An 18,434-nucleotide genomic window follows, 5' to 3' on the forward strand; every position below is an offset into this window, starting at 1 on the left:
CATAATGATCTGCTAGTCTTTCTACTGGTTTTGGAATCACTATAAATGTTTAAGGATTCAATGTAGACACATGTTAAGAATGCAAGAAATGGTAATTTGAGATTCTTACATGTATTATTCTTTCAGTTTTCTGTAACTTGTCTTCCCATGTCTCAGTCATCTCTCTCATGAGTTTCTCAGATTCATGGAGTCTTTCTTTTAATGTTTCTGCCTTCATACTCTGCAATTAATAACAAATAAAACTTTTAAAAATCCCACTTAGTTCAACATTGCAATTATAGTCATTTACTTAAAATTATTTTATCAATCCTGACTTCAAAATACTTATACATGTAGCACTCTTATCTGACTTAATAATCACCCATTCTAATACTAGCTCACTGAATGAATGACTTACAATTCTGATTCATAGTACTCACTAACTCACTCTCACTCACTCACTCACTCTCACACACACACACACATACTTGTATTGCAATATGTTCCGAGGACTTCATTGGATTAACTTTTAATATAGTTGCGATATGAACTCGATTAAAACGCGTTCCTATATAGGGTTGCGTTTTAATTGGAGTGTAATTAAACTCAATTACAATGCAATACAATGAAGAATTGCATTTTAATTAGGTTTAATTAAACAAGAGTTGAATATCCCGTGACTGAACATAGAAATGTTTGCGAAGCTTAGGTTTAGTATCGGGGTAAGGTATGGTACAATTATATTAATATAACGTGAACCATACCTTCCCCCGTTACTAAACCTAAGCTACGCGAAACGTATTAATAATCGAATTAACTATTAATATAAATTATGTTTTCCAAGGACTATGAAAAAGGTCCTCGGAAGGTGTGTATGTCCTCGGAAGTAGCTATATATATGTATTTTTGTCCTCGCAACATATAGCAATCCAAGCGCGCGCGCGCGCACACACGCACACGCACACGCGCACGCACGCACGCGCACACACACACACACACACACACACACACATACTTGTATTGCAATATGTTCCGAGGACTTCATTGGATTAACTTTTAATATAGTTGAATTAACTTTTAATATAGTTGCGATATGAACTCGATTAAAACGCGTTCCTATATAGGGTTGCGTTTTAATTGGAGTTTAATTAAACTCAATTACAATGCAATACAATGGAGAATTGCATTTTAATTAAGTTTAATTAAACAAGAGTTGAATATCCGGTGACTGAACATAGAAATGTTTGCGAAGCTTAGGTTTAGTATCGGGGTAAGGTATGGTACAATTATATTAATATTAATATAACGTGAACCATACCTTCCCCCGATACTAAACCTAAGCTACGCAAAACGTATTAATAATCGAATTAACTATTAATATAAATTATGTTTTCCGAGGACTATGAAAAAGGTCCTCGGAAGGTGTGTATGTCCTCGGAAGTAGCTATATATCTGTATTTTTGTCCTCGCAACATATAGCAATCCACACACACACACACACACACGCGCACGAGAACCAAAAATTCACTGTTTCTCATATGTCCAAATGTTCCTAATAGAAGTATCATTCATTCTGTTGTATTGTACCATTTTAATAAAAGCCACATTCTCTGTTGTATTGTACCATTTAATAGAAGTAGCATTCACTCTGTTGTATTGTACCATTTTAATAGAAGCCACACTTGTAATACAGAATTTAGAGTAGTATAAAACCTGTATTTTACCTCAGCTTCTTTCAGTTGTTTTTTCAGTGTATCAACTTCATCACGCAGTTCCCGGATAATCTGAAAAGAACAAATATTATTATTGAAACACTTCAGACTGCACAAGAATTTGTTCAATCTTCAAATAAGTATTTTTGAAACAACATTACAATAAATCCCATAATACATTGCATTGCTGACTGATCTTTGAGAAGTCTGTAGCTGAATAAAATGCCCTAAATGTTTTATCAACAAACTATAGGGTCATTCACAGGTTTATTCACAATGTGTTTTGCTATCATAATAATCTTTATTATTATACATCTGTCACCGTAACACCATAAGTTACAGCGTATCGTCATTTTGCGGTATTTTACGGGGTATTTTCATCCTACCATATTAGGAAATGTGAATTCCAAATATAGAATGATTACGCATGTAAGTGTCCTCTAATAATAAAAACAAATATGGCTGCCACCAGGGTTTGACCAGACTCCACACAAAGAAGTTCGCTGATTCTGTTCTAAATTTTTGGATTTTGGCATTCCCATGATATATCATTGGAAGGAAAAGATGTATAATAATAAGGTTAATTACAAGGATACTGCAAAGTATGCACTCAGACAGTACACCATCGTTTCTAGGCTATGGCAGCTTAGTCTTTATAGTCTAATATTTTAACTTGATATTTTTTCATAGCGTTTAATTAGGCTGCATATTTAACATGGTGATATGTCAAGCTCACCAGCCTATTTTGAAAAGACAAGGTCTGTTAAGTAGTAATATCTTATTGCATCTTTAGAAAAAAGAACATTTCTATCAGTTGTTAGCAATAAATATATGGGTAACAAAAAATAACATAAAAGAAAAATTATGCAATTAAATTTTGTGCTGTGAAGCACTGGTTTACAAAACTATATCTATCAGTGTAATTCATCTTCAATCTCATTTAGTGAACATTGTTTACAAAACTATATCTATCAGTGTAATTCATCTTCAATCTCATTTAGTGAAGCACTGGTTTACAAAACTATATCTATCAGTGTAATTCATCTTCAATCTCATTTAGTGAACATTGTTTACAAAACTATATCTATCAGTGTAATTCATCTTCAATCTCATTTAGTGAAGCACTGGTTTACAAAACAATATCTATCAGTGTAATTCATCTTCAATCTCATTTAGTGAACATTGTTTACAAAACTATATCTATCAGTGTAATTCATCTTCAATCTCATTTAGTGAAGCACTGGTTTATAAAACTATATCTATCAGTGTAATTCATCTTCAATCTCATTTAGTGAACATTGTTTACAAAACTATATCTATCAGTGTAATTCATCTTCAATCTCATTTAGTGAAGCACTGGTTTACAAAACTATATCTATCAGTGTAATTCATCTTCAATCTCATTTAGTGAACATTGTTTACAAAACTATATCTATCAGTGTAATTCATCTTCAATCTCATTTAGTGAACATTGTTTACAAAACTATATCTATCAGAGTAATTCATCTTCAATCTCATTTAGTGACCATTGTTTACAAAACTATATCTATCAGTGTAATTCATCTTCAACCTCATTTAGTGAAGCACTGGTTTACAAAACTATATCTATCAGTGTAATTCATCTTCAATCTCATTTAGTGACCATTGTTTACAAAACTATATCTATCAGTGTAATTCATCTTCAATCTCATTTAGTGAAGCACTGGTTTACAAAACTATATCTATCAGTGTAATTCATCTTCAATCTTATTTAGTGACCATTGTTTACAAAACTATATCTATCAGTGTAATTCATCTTCAATCTCATTTAGTGACCATTGTTTACAAAACTATATCTATCAGTGTAATTCATCTTCAATCTCATTTAGTGAACATTGTTTACAAAACTATATCTATCAGAGTAATTCATCTTCAATCTCATTTAGTGAAGCGCTGGTTTACAAAACTATATCTATCAGTGTAATTCATCTTCAATCTCATTTAGTGAACATTGTTTACAAAACTATACCTATCAGTGTAATTCATCTTCAATCTTATTTAGTGACCATTGTTTACAAAACTATATCTATCAGTGTAATTCATCTTCAATCTCATTTAGTGACCATTGTTTACAAAACTATATCTATCAGTGTAATTCATCTTCAATCTCATTTAGTGACCATTGTTTACAAAACTATATCTATCAGAGTAATTCATCTTCAATCTCATTTAGTGAAGCGCTGGTTTACAAAACTATATCTATCAGTGTAATTCATCTTCAATCTCATTTAGTGAACATTGTTTACAAAACTATACCTATCAGTGTAATTCATCTTCAATCTTATTTAGTGACCATTGTTTACAAAACTATATCTATCAGAGTAATTCATCTTCAATCTTATTTAGTGAAGCACTGGTTTACAAAACTATATCTATCAGTGTAATTCATCTTCAATCTCATTTAGTGAAGCACTGGTTTACAAAACTATATCTATCAGTGTAATTCATCTTCAATCTCATTTAGTGAAGCACTGGTTTACAAAACTATACCTATCAGTGTAATTCATCTTCAATCTCATTTAGTGAAGCACTGGTTTACAAAACTATATCTATCAGTGTAATTCATCTTCAATCTCATTTAGTGAACATTGTTTACAAAACTATATCTATCAGTGTAATTCATCTTCAATCTCATTTAGTGAACATTGTTTACAAAACTATATCTATCAGTGTAATTCATCTTCAATCTCATTTAGTGACCATTGTTTACAAAACTATATCTATCAGTGTAATTCATCTTCAATCTCATTTAGTGACCATTGTTTACAAAACTATATCTATCAGTGTAATTCATCTTCAATCTCATTTAGTGAACATTGTTTACAAAACTATATCTATCAGTGTAATTCATCTTCAATCTCATTTAGTGAACATTGTTTACAAAACTATATCTATCAGTGTAATTCATCTTCAATCTCATTTAGTGACCATTGTTTACAAAACTATATCTATCAGAGTAATTCATCTTCAATCTCATTTAGTGAACATTGTTTACAAAACTATATCTATCAGTGTAATTCATCTTCAATCTCATTTAGTGAAGCACTGGTTTACAAAACTATACCTATCAGTGTAATTCATCTTCAATCTCATTTAGTGAACATTGTTTACAAAACTATATCTATCAGTGTAATTCATCTTCAATCTCATTTAGTGAAGCACTGGTTTACAAAACTATATCTATCAGTGTAATTCATCTTCAATCTCATTTAGTGAAGCACTGGTTTACAAAACAATATCTATCAGAGTAATTCATCTTCAATCTCATTTAGTGAAGCACTGGTTTACAAAACTATATCTATCAGTGTAATTCATTTTCAATCTCATTTAGTGAAGCACTGGTTAACAAAACTATACCTATCAGTGTAATTCATCTGCAATCTCATTTAGTGAAGCACTGGTTTACAAAACCATATCTATCAGTGTAATTCATCTTCAATCTCATTTAGTGAACATTGTTTACAAAACTATATCTATCAGTGTAATTCATCTTCAATCTCATTTAGTGAACATTGTTTACAAAACTATATCTATCAGTGTAATTCATCTTCAATCTCATTTAGTGACCATTGTTTACAAAACTATATCTATCAGTGTAATTCATCTTCAATCTCATTTAGTGAACATTGTTTACAAAACTATATCTATCAGTGTAATTCATCTTCAATCTCATTTAGTGACCATTGTTTACAAAACTATATCTATCAGTGTAATTCATCTTCAATCTCATTTAGTGAACATTGTTTACAAATTTTATTTTCTAAAGGCGTCTTTGGTTGGGTATGCCTTCTTTTCACAATTGCTAAATTGTGGTTTTATTCTAAATTTAGACATACAAATGTAATAATTCTTAGTATGTATGTATGTATATCTTACCCTTGCATTAGGATCTTCATTAATGACAGCATGATTGACAATTTTCTTGGCACGATCTGCATATCTCAGTGTAGACAGTGTTTCATCATAGTTATCAGCGGCAGGGCTTACAGTTGCCACCATCACAGTTTTACTGTTACCTCCAAGGTTATCCTATATAAACAAAACATTTCAAATAATTCACAGATTTATTATTCACTAACATTTAGTTTTATTACTCTTACTAGCTCTGTTTCATCATTGCAGCATAGAGGCCCAGAACATGCATAAATGTACCCACTGAAAATGACAGCATAGAGGCCCGGAACATGCCGATTGCGATAACAAAATAATTTAATATAAATTATTTTCACACATTTGAAAGGACACACATAAATTTATTTAATATAAATTTTCATAAAAGAATTACATATCACTTTTTTTTCTCCAAGGAAAAAGTACATTAATGATACTCAAATCCTAAATTCTAAAGAAAATTGGCTCAGAGAATTTGATACAATGATACATCAACAACATGATATTTGCCTTCTGGGTTACATACATTGGCTGATTTATTTATAACAGACTAGTCAAATTTGACAGCCAAAATATCAAATTTTAAAACTGATATTTGATTTCATTAACTAGACAAACTAATTGGCAGTCTGATGAAGTGATGACAACCAATCAAATATTCTTGAGCCACATGTATTCACATTTTACATTCTACCGGTTTTCCTCATTTGATGGCAAAGACTAATCGCCATTTTTACCACACTGCATAGTAATTTTATTCATTAATTTATCTTAATAAATGTATCCTTTATTGTAAGTTTTGTCTGATACTACCCTTTGGATTTATTTGCATCCCAATTTTGGTGCAACATTTTTCAAATTTAAATGTTTGTTTTCGAAAACATATTTATTGATTTTGAACCAAATGCTTATGATTTTCTGTTCTGATCAACATTTTTGAGCAAATATTAAACCAATTACGCAGATTTATTTTGTGGAAGTTGACTTCAAAGAGTCGATATAGCATATACCAGGTTTATATTGTATTATATATTATTCATATTAGTATTACACGTAATGAACGTTATTACTAATATTTTATTGCTGTCAAAAAATGGAAACTATTTCCAAGGATGCAATAAATTCATTATTATTATTATATATTATATTGAGTTGCTAGAAATACCATTGATTTTCTGAGTCACTGTGACTTTTAAAGACAACAGAGAAACGATATTAAATTCTGAGATTTTGAAGTCTCACAAAATATTAAACTACAGCATAAATTATAAAAGCCTACCTTAAGCAACCATGTCAACACAGAGTCTCGATATGGCACAAATTTTGGTTTCATTTTGTGAGCTGATCTTTCTGATAATGCTGAAATTACTAAGCCAAGCGTAGTTAATGATCTGAAACAAGAAATACATGTATGTTTTGATATCGCAATGCAATAATACGATTTTGTAAATGGATACACTATAATAGGTTTCTGATCAAATCGTGTAAATAATATAAAATTCTGTCATCCCTCCCCAATCCTCAGCCCCATCTAAATAAAAAAAAAAAGAAATCACAAAAAATTGCTCTACTAAAGGGCAAATAAAACTCATTTTGTGTTTCTGTAACTACCTAAATGAAATGTTATTGTTAGAACATAATCTAAGTTACTTTTTATGATCTATTTGTTTTATGTAACTACATCAAAGTAATATTCATTCATAATCAGAGAAATGTACATATAATAAAAAATTAAAACACTGGTAGAATGCCCTTAGCTAGTTTAATTTTACCCTCATTTGCATAAAATAAACCTCAAAAAATATAGGTAGGTAAGGTTCCCCAAACCATAAAAATGTTATTTTATTTGACCTAATTAAAATGTATCTTTATTTAATTATTTTGTTAAACTAAGAATTTAGTGAGTGTGGCCCTACTATATATGTAATATTATAACTTGATAAAAATATACTACAGGTAATTATCAATCCCTCAGGATTCATTACGTTGAATTTACTGACTTTTATATGACCTGTTACAGAAGGTCATGACTCCATACTGATCCTGTCTCATATGAATATTTCTGTACTGTATTAATCGCATGTCACCACTGCACTGACTTATCCATGAGAATATGTTATCTATTACAGCTTCAAAAATATCATATATTAATGACAGGTTTAGGGGGGGTCAAAAACTGAAAATTCAAATATAGATTTGGGTCTATCCGATATGCAAACATATGAGATTAGTTTAAATCTTAGCCCATAGCCTGAACACGACTATTGTAAGAGATACAATAACATAGTCGCTTGGGTTCAAATTAGCAAATCTGAATATCAGTGACACCAGTGAAAATACAAGCTAGTTATAGTAATCATAGTATGTACATCTGCATTCCAACACATGTACATGATTTTAAGATTGACAAATAAGTATTTACTACTGATAGTATGTATGTAGTTGTTGCAGACTAGTAACATTACATGCATAACATCTGTTTCAATGTTTGAAATGTCTACAAGTTATGATATATCAGGGCATGCCATTTGAGGAGAGTCATCACCTCACTCACCTTTCACTCTCACAATTCAGACAATTACGAAGAGATTTTAATAGCAAAGCTTTTATAATATCAATGTTACTGTGCTAAAGAAAGCCATTTTAGCACTTGAGACATTTTTCAAAAACACAAGGCCTGAACAGAATTATAATCATTTGCAGTTTATCTATTGTCTCAACTGGACAGTCATTGGTTGGCATAAATGTTAGCAATAAGTCTATGATCAAAACAAGTTATATTTTATCCTGTATACAATACATGTAATTTTTGGTTTATATGTACACCATACTGTAAACCCTTCCCTTTAGTATGTCACTTTATTGTATTATTGCCAACTACTAAAACCTTCAATTGTATTTACTTTATTAGAAGTGCAGAAATCAAGGTGTTAGTTCACATGCAGGTTGAGCGGGATTCACCCCTGTTCAAAATTACTCGAGGCACTATTCGAAGTTCAAGTTGTCTGAAAACAATTGCCTTATCATTGAACAACATTCTGAAAATGTTTTACCATGAATGAACTGTTTCACTTCACATAATTGTTAACAAAATAGCAGCTCATTTCTATATTAGTAGATATCTACCATACTTTTCTATACTGGTATATATACACATGTTATCTATAGAGCTTGCTTTGTGAATGGCCTTTGATCGCTCTCGCTGCGCTCACTATCACATCAGACTTGACCTACTTGTTGATATTGCTTCCCTCTTTCAATCTCTCTCCTGTAGCACCACTTTTATTGGCTCTTTCACTTCCAGCCAGATCGACTAAGCTCAGCTTACTAACTTTCTCGCCGGATACCTACACATAAAAGACATACATGTAGTTCAATAAAAACGTGAATAAGACAGCATACACCAAAACGAGCTGGGGACTACATTGTGCATTGCATATCCAGCATCTGAGTTACCAGGGTTTTGTTCCCTGCTGCACTGAATTTTCCCAATGCTATTTCATACAAGGAGACTGATAAAAATTCTGGTACTTGGCTAAAATTATCTTCAGTAGCAAGTATCTATTCTACAGCATTTTACAATGATTCAAACCTACTCAGAATGTATCAGATGAAAAGATAAGAAATTATGAAAATAGTTTGTACACCTGAAATGAAATAACTTCCCATTTTTTTAAAATCAGTTTTCCATCACATCTTTGGTCATTTTCAAGGGTTGAAGCACATTGTGACCTTAATGGCTTTTTCAAGGTGAATGTAAGTGATCCATTTGATTACATTTCAATAATGATTTAAATTAACCACTTTGCAGTAATGGATTTCACTTTCAACGACTCAAAGGTATTTTTCTAGGACTTTCCAGGACACCTTTTAAATTCCAGGAATTTCAAGTATATTCCAGGTCTGTAAGAACCCTGCACAAATGAATAAATTAGGACACCAATGCAGTATTGGTGAGTTATGTATTTGAATAAATTAGAACACCAATGCAGTATTGGTGAGTTATGTATTTGAATAAATTAGGACACCAATGCAGTATTGGTGAGTTATGTATTTGAATAAATTAGGACACCAATGCAGTATTGGTGAGTTATGTATTTGAATAAATTAGGACACCAATGCAGTATTGGTGAGTTATGTATTTGAATAAATTAGGACACCAATGCAGTATAGGCGAGTTATGTATTTGAATAAATTAGGACACCAATGCAGTATTGGCGAGTTATGTATTTGAATAAATTAGGACACCAATGCAGTATAGGTGAGTTATGTATTTGAATAAATTAGGACACCAATGCAGTATAGGTGAGTTATGTATTTGAATAAATTAGGACACCAATGCAGTGTTGGTGAGTTATGTATTTGAATAAATTAGGACACCAATGCAGTATTGGTGAGTTATGTATTTGAATAAATTAGGACACCAATGCAGTATTGGTGAGTTATGTATTTGAATAAATTAGGACACCAATGCAGTATGGTGAGTTATGTATTTGAATAAATTAGGACACCAATGCAGTATTGGTGAGTTATGTATTTGAATAAATTAGGACACCAATGCAGTATAGGCGAGTTATGTATTTGAATAAATTAGGACACCAATGCAGTATTGGCGAGTTATGTATTTGAATAAATTAGGACACCAATGCAGTATTGGCGAGTTATGTATTTGAATAAATTAGGACACCAATGCAGTATAGGTGAGTTATGTATTTGAATAAATTAGGACACCAATGCAGTATTGGTGAGTTATGTATTTGAATAAATTAGGACACCAATGCAGTGTTGGTGAGTTATGTATTTGAATAAATTAGGACACCAATGCAGTATTGGTGAGTTATGTATTTGAATAAATTAGGACACCAATGCAGTATTGGTGAGTTATGTATTTGAATAAATTAGGACACCAATGCAGTATGGTGAGTTATGTATTTGAATAAATTAGGACACCAATGCAGTATTGGTGAGTTATGTATTTGAATAAATTAGGACACCAATGCAGTATAGGCGAGTTATGTATTTGAATAAATTAGGACACCAATGCAGTATTGGCGAGTTATGTATTTGAATAAATTAGGACACCAATGCAGTATTGGTGAGTTATGTATTTGAATAAATTAGGACACCAATGCAGTATAGGCGAGTTATGTATTTGAATAAATTAGGACACCAATGCAGTGTTGGTGAGTTATGTATTTGAATAAATTAGGACACCAATGCAGTATAGGTGAGTTATGTATTTGAATAAATTAGGACACCAATGCAGTATTGGTGAGTTATGTATTTGAATAAATTAGGACACCAATGCAGTATTGGTGAGTTATGTATTTGAATAAATTAGGACACCAATGCAGTATTGGTGAGTTATGTATTTGAATAAATTAGGACACCAATGCAGTATTGGTGAGTTATGTATTTGAATAAATTAGGACACCAATGCAGTATGGTGAGTTATGTATTTGAATAAATTAGGACACCAATGCAGTATTGGTGAGTTATGTATTTGAATAAATTAAGACACCAATGCAGTATAGGCGAGTTATGTATTTGAATAAATTAGGACACCAATACAGTATTGGCGAGTTATGTATTTGAATAAATTAGGACACCAATGCAGTATTGGCGAGTTATGTATTTGAATAAATTAGGACACCAATGCAGTATAGGTGAGTTATGTATTTGAATAAATTAGGACACCAATGCAGTATTGGTGAGTTATGTATTTGAATAAATTAGGACACCAATGCAGTATTGGTGAGTTATGTATTTGAATAAATTAGGACACCAATGCAGTATTGGTGAGTTATGTATTTGAATAAATTAGGACACCAATGCAGTATAGGCAAGTTATGTATTTGAATAAATTAGGACACCAATGCAGTATAGGCGAGTTATGTATTTGAATAAATTAGGACACCAATGCAGTATTGGTGAGTTATGTATTTGAATAAATTAGGACACCAATGCAGTATTGGTGAGTTATGTATTTGAATAAATTAGGACACCAATGCAGTATAGGCGAGTTATGTATTTGAATGCACACAATCTATTATATCCAGGATAGATAAAGGAGCAAACATTTCTAAACTGTTGGCTAAGCTACACACAATATAATGTGGAATATACACACACACAGACTGCTAGTACAAACATGAAACAACTCATTCACCATCAACTCCATATGAACATTTCACTGATTCAAGTAGTCCTAAGTTAGGGTTAGAGGATTCACTCTGCAGTGAAAAATGTTAAAACCAATTCTTGTCTACCATACGGTTAATACAGAAATACATTAAGCCGACACAAATTCAGTTTTAGCAGACATCTACAAGTTCATTAGTAGCACAGTGTAAGATAAGCTTGGTGGTCAAATTAACTCTCGTGAGGCGTCAAATTAACACTCGTGAGGCGTCAAATTAACACTCGTGAGGCGTCAAATTAACTCTCGTGAGGCGTCAAATTAACTCTCGTAAGGCGTCAAATTAACACTCGTGAGGCGTCAAATTAACACTCGTGAGGCGTCAAATTAACTCTCGTGAGGCGTCAAATTAACACTCGTGAGGCGTCAAATTAACACTCGTGAGGCGTCAAATTAACACTCGTGAGGCGTCAAATTAACACTCGTGAGGCGTCAAATTAACACTCGTGAGGCGTCAAATTAACACTCGTGAGGCGTCAAATTAACACTTGTGAGGCGTCAAATTAACACTTGTGAGGCGTCAAATTAACACTTGTGAGGCGTCAAATTAACACTCGTGAGGCGTCAAATTAACACTCGTGAGGCGTCAAATTAACACTCGTGAGGCGTCAAATTAACACTCGTGAGGCGTCAAATTAACACTCGTGAGGCGTCAAAGCTCATGTCAGAGCTCAGTTTCCTACTTCCTAAGTTAAACTCAAGCTCAGATTGACGCTCAAGTAAACTCAAGTTGACCTTTACGATGTCGCTCACAGTCTTTTAAGGGGTGCTCAGATGATGCTCAAAAAGTGTATTAAATATGTGATTTAACATAGAATTAGTGTCTTTTCATTATCTAAGGGAATTTACAAGTAGATATCCCACCCATGTGATTGGTCATTTGTAGTATCGGTATTCATCAGGTGGCATGATGTCTATACAATTGCAAGAAATCTTATTTTTTTCAGTCTTGGTTTTAAAACCACATACTGCATTTTATGTTTTTTTTATTTTGAATATTTAATGTTAAGAATAGATATCTAAGGATGTTGATGGTGACCGAGTGAAACAGACCCACAATGCAATGCAAAGCCTTACCATTTGCAACATTTCACCATTAATCTATGATGATGCAGAGCAGTGAGGAGAATTACAGAAAGAGAAACAAGATGAAAGAAACAGACGAAGGATGTAAGAACAAGAACATTAGTTACAAAAATACATCACATTATGATATGAACATTTGGTATGCGGTACTTTGTCAAATCAAAGGAAACTGATAAATATTCCATTGTAATTTTTACAACTCACGACAAATTTACTCCTTTGTCAAAACAAACTTCCTGAAAGATTATCAGTATATCTTGTGATGACTACTGTCGTATATGTTTAAGGGAAGTGAGATATGGTACTTACATCTGATTCTATGTCTGTTAATGTTTGTGTAAGTGTTTAAGGGGAGTGAGATATGGTACTTACATCTGATTCTATGTCTGTTAATGTTTGTGTAAGTGTTTAAGGGAAGTGAGATATGGTACTTACATCTGATTCTATGTCTGTTAATGTTTGTGTAAGTGTTTAAGGGGAGTGAGATATGGTACTTACATCTGATTCTATGTCTGTTAATGTTTGTGTAAGTGTTTAAGGGAAGTGAGATATGGTACTTACATCTGATTCTATGTCTGTTAATGTTTGTGTAAGTGTTTAAGGGAAGTGAGATATGGTACTTACATCTGATTCTATGTCTGTTAATGTTTGTGTAAGTGTTTAAGGGAAGTGAGATATGGTACTTACATCTGATTCTATGTCTGTTAATGTTTGTGTAAGTGTTTAAGGGAAGTGAGATATGGTACTTACATCTGATTCTATGTCTGTTAATGTTTGTGTAAGTGTTTAAGGGGAGTGAGATATGGTACTTACATCTGATTCTATGTCTGTTAATGTTTGTGTAAGTGTTTAAGGGAAGTGAGATATGGTACTTACATCTGATTCTATGTCTGTTAATGTTTGTGTAAGTGTTTAAGGGAAGTGAGATATGGTACTTACATCTGATTCTATGTCTGTTAATGTTTGTGTAAGTGTTTAAGGGAAGTGAGATATGGTACTTACATCTGATTCTATGTCTGTTAATGTTTGTGTAAGTGTTTAAGGGAAGTGAGATATGGTACTTACATCTGATTCTATGTCTGTTAATGTTTGTGTAAGTGTTTAAGGGAAGTGAGATATGGTACTTACATCTGATTCTATGTCTGTTAATGTTTGTGTAAGTGTTTAAGGGAAGTGAGATATGGTACTTACATCTGATTCTATGTCTGTTAATGTTTGTGTAAGTGTTTAAGGGGAGTGAGATATGGTACTTACATCTGATTCTATGTCTGTTAATGTTTGTGTAAGTGTTTAAGGGAAGTGAGATATGGTACTTACATCTGATTCTATGTCTGTTAATGTTTGTGTAAGTGTTTAAGGGAAGTGAGATATGGTACTTACATCTGATTCTATGTCTGTTAATGTTTGTGTAAGTGTTTAAGGGAAGTGAGATATGGTACTTACATCTGATTCTATGTCTGTTAATGTTTGTGTAAGTGTTTAAGGGAAGTGAGATATGGTACTTACATCTGATTCTATGTCTGTTAATGTTTGTGTAAGTGTTTAAGGGAAGTGAGATATGGTACTTACATCTGATTCTATGTCTGTTAATGTTTGTGTAAGTGTTTAAGGGAAGTGAGATATGGTACTTACATCTGATTCTATGTCTGTTAATGTTTGTGTAAGTGTTTAAGGGAAGTGAGATATGGTACTTACATCTGATTCTATGTCTGTTAATGTTTGTGTAAGTGTTTAAGGGAAGTGAGATATGGTACTTACATCTGATTCTATGTCTGTTAATGTTTGTGTAAGTGTTTAAGGGAAGTGAGATATGGTACTTACATCTGATTCTATGTCTGTTAATGTTTGTGTAAGTGTTACATTAAATACAGCATGTGACCGACTACTCTCAGCATTCATATTTGTTGCTGCCACAGTCCTTGATTTATTTCCTTCAAGCATCAGAGATTCAATGTCCTAACGAAGAAAATACATATGATTATATTAAATAATTTAAAATATTTCATTAGAGAAATGGAAATAAATAATAATAATAATAATAACTTTACTGCAATCAAATCCACTTTGGGATATTGATGTAAAGAAACAATAAAGTGTAAATAAATGGAAATAACAACAAAAACGAACATTGAAATTACATTTTTAACAAGCAGCCTCTCGGCTGAGATAGCTCCGCTGTTAGTAATGCACATTTCAATTAGAGAACAGAAGATATCATTAGAAAATGAACAATATGCATAGTATCAATGCAATGGGACTTGCTGTTTTCAACAAGAACTCAAAAATATAATTTTTCGCCATAAATGATTGTGAACAAGAAGAAATTATCAGTTTTTACCAAAAATGACAAAAATATTCATCAAAATTAGAGAATTGAAGATATCATCATGAAATGAACAAATTTGAGAGTGGTCCACATCTAGTACCTATATATGTAATATCAAAGCAACTGGACTTGGGGTTTTTAACATGAAGTCAAAATATCACTTTTTACCAAAAATATTCACCAAAATTAGAAAATTAAAGATATCATCATGAAATGAACAAATCTGAGAGAGGTCCACATGTAGTACCTATATATGTAATATCAAAGCAATTGGACTTGTGATTTTTAAAAAGAAGTCGAAAATATCACTTTTTACCAAAAATGACAAAAATATTCTTCAAAATTAGAGAATTGAAGATATCATCACGAAATGAACAAATTTGAGAGTGGTCCACATCTAGTACCTATATATGTAATATCAAAGCAACTGGACTTGGGGTTTTTAACATGAAGTCAAAATATCACTTTTTACCAAAAATATTCACCAAAATTAGAAAATTAAAGATATCATCATGAAATGAACAAATCTGAGAGAGGTCCACATGTAGTACCTATATATGTAATATCAAAGCAATTGGACTTGTGATTTTTAAAAAGAAGTCGAAAATATCACTTTTTACCAAAAATGACAAAAATATTCATCAAAGTTAGAGAATTGAAGATATCATGAAATGGACAAATTTGAGAGTGGTCCACATGTAGTACCTATATATGTAATATCAAAGCAATTGGACTTGCGGTTTTTGACAAGAAGTTGAAAATATCACTTTTTACCAAAAATGACAAAAATATTCTTCAAAATTAGAGAATTGAAGATATCATCACGAAATGAACAAATTTGAGAGTGGTCCACATGTAGTACCTATATATGTAATATCAAAGCAATTGGACTTGCGGTTTTTGACAAGAAGTTGAAAATATCACTTTTTACCAAAAATGACAAAAATATTCTTCAAAATTAGAGAATTGAAGATATCATCATGAAATGGACAAATTTGAGAGTGGTCCACATCTAGTACCTATATATGTAATATCAAAGCAATTGGACTTGCGGTTTTTGACAAGAAGTTGAAAATATCACTTTTTACCAAAAATGACAAAAATATTCTTCAAAATTAGAGAATTGAAGATATCATCACGAAATGAACAAATTTGAGAGTGGTCCACATCTAGTACCTATATATGTAATATCAAAGCAACTGGACTTGGGTTTTTTAACATGAAGTCAAAATATCACTTTTTACAAAAAATATTCACCAAAATTAGAAAATTAAAGATATCATCATGAAATGAACAAATCTGAGAGAGGTCCACATGTAGTACCTATATATGTAATATCAAAGCAATTGGACTTGTGATTTTTAAAAAGAAGTCGAAAATATCACTTTTTACCAAAAATGACAAAAATATTCATCAAAGTTAGAGAATTGAAGATATCATGAAATGGACAAATTTGAGAGTGGTCCACATGTAGTACCTATATATGTAATATCAAAGCAATTGGACTTGCGGTTTTTGACAAGAAGTTGAAAATATCACTTTTTACCAAAAATGACAAAAATATTCTTCAAAATTAGAGAATTGAAGATATCATCACGAAATGAACAAATTTGAGAGTGGTCCACATGTAGTACCTATATATGTAATATCAAAGCAATTGGACTTGCGGTTTTTGACAAGAAGTTGAAAATATCACTTTTTACCAAAAATGACAAAAATATTCATCAAAATTAGAGAATTGAAGATATCATCATGAAATGAACAAATTTGAGTGCTTTTAATGCTCTCTTCTTTCTTTTTGTGAAACAATTATGAACATATTTTGATAACTCAATTAGTAAGCCATTTCTTTTCCACTGTTTTTATGATTTTCTGACACTCATTTTATGACTGATTTCATGAAAGTTTACTGATTTAGCAAAATTTACAGTTTACAATATTAGCTGTATAAACATACATGTACTTTAAAACACCACAGCCATCATGAATGTTCACAGCGTGTTGAATATTGTTAGGTTTTACATTCATATTAGTAGAATCTATTCATATGCAAAACATGTAGATATATACATGTACATGTATGGTCACTTACCTCAAATGAGGACACAGCTAATGTTGATAATCCATCTACATATGGACCATATATCTTGTGTTCTCTGACTTTTAAATTAGTTTTACCACTGAAAAAACAAATATTGAAATTATTTATGAATTGGAAGCAAGCTCAATAGCTCCTGGCATTTTAAAGTTGTTTTGATTTTATGAGGGGCTGAAACTCAAAAGCATAGTTTATTATTAAAACAAAAATTGTGCGACATGGATTTCCAATGTTGGCAAGAACAAATCAACATGTACTTGAAAATTGACTAATTTTTCAGCAAGAAAAATATTTACAGTCATACAGATAATTTATTGCATTGAGTATTGTTTCATAATTTAAAAATTTAAACTGAAAGACACTTTCAACTTATAAGTACTAGAATTGAGGATGAATACCATTTTTGTCTCATTTGTCCTACCTCCCACGAATTACGTGTCCAGTATATGCCGTTATATTATCACACTAATTGTTATCCTGGTAAGTTTATCAAGCTCATAGGTTGTACTAAAGTTTTTTTACCTCACGTTTAAGAAACGAGATGTGCTTCTCAGAGTATATTAATTATTTTGTCCTGTATATCGTGCTTTAAATCCAGCAAAATATAAAATCCTGAGTTGAATATTGATATCATAATTATTACTTAACCTACCCTTTTGGATCAAGCAGATCGCGTACTTTTTCATTGTAAATTTCCATGTAAGATACCTCCACGTTAAATGCTAAGCTTTCGTCATTAGTCTCCTCTGCTATTCGTTCAAAGAGTGAATCACATAGCCTTGGTATGATTCCTCTGTTATCATGTGTACCCATCATACTAAAAGACTTGCCAGAACCTGCAGACAAATAATATTTAAAATATGATGAGAACACTTGAAACATTGCAAAGATGGCATGATTAATCTTATAAGATGCAAGTTATTAGAGGTCTGTTATCATATGGAATAATGTCATTGTCATTGGGTAACAATTCTGATGATACAATGTGCAGAGAATGACAGATAAGCCAAATTTGATAAAACATCTTGTCTGCTATTTGGAAACTCAATGATAAATACATTTTTGGAAAGTTATTTGAAAACATGTTTATTTATTTTAAGAGCA

The 18,434-nt window shown here is 31.7% G+C and overlaps 1 protein-coding gene across 2 annotated transcripts in view; it reads right to left on the reverse strand.

Moving 5' to 3' along the window:
• The window catches only part of LOC100375782 (kinesin-like protein KIF13A), a 165,214-nt gene that overhangs the window by 52,310 nt on the left and 94,470 nt on the right, over positions 1 to 18,434 (reverse strand). For both annotated transcript variants that reach the window (XM_085508135.1, XM_085508136.1), the window contains exons 6-13: positions 17,983 to 18,166; positions 17,325 to 17,412; positions 14,728 to 14,862; positions 8,856 to 8,968; positions 6,901 to 7,012; positions 5,607 to 5,759; positions 1,704 to 1,763; positions 110 to 220 (exon numbers count right to left, since the gene is read on the reverse strand). In XM_085508135.1, the coding sequence (XP_085364261.1) occupies positions 110 to 220; positions 1,704 to 1,763; positions 5,607 to 5,759; positions 6,901 to 7,012; positions 8,856 to 8,968; positions 14,728 to 14,862; positions 17,325 to 17,412; positions 17,983 to 18,166 (956 nt within the window). The remainder of the gene's footprint in view (positions 1 to 109; positions 221 to 1,703; positions 1,764 to 5,606; positions 5,760 to 6,900; positions 7,013 to 8,855; positions 8,969 to 14,727; positions 14,863 to 17,324; positions 17,413 to 17,982; positions 18,167 to 18,434) is intronic.

The sequence above is a fragment of the Saccoglossus kowalevskii genome, chromosome 14 (assembly GCF_978046115.1).
Source record: "Saccoglossus kowalevskii chromosome 14, keSacKowa6.1, whole genome shotgun sequence".
Lineage (NCBI taxonomy): Eukaryota > Metazoa > Hemichordata > Enteropneusta > Harrimaniidae > Saccoglossus > Saccoglossus kowalevskii.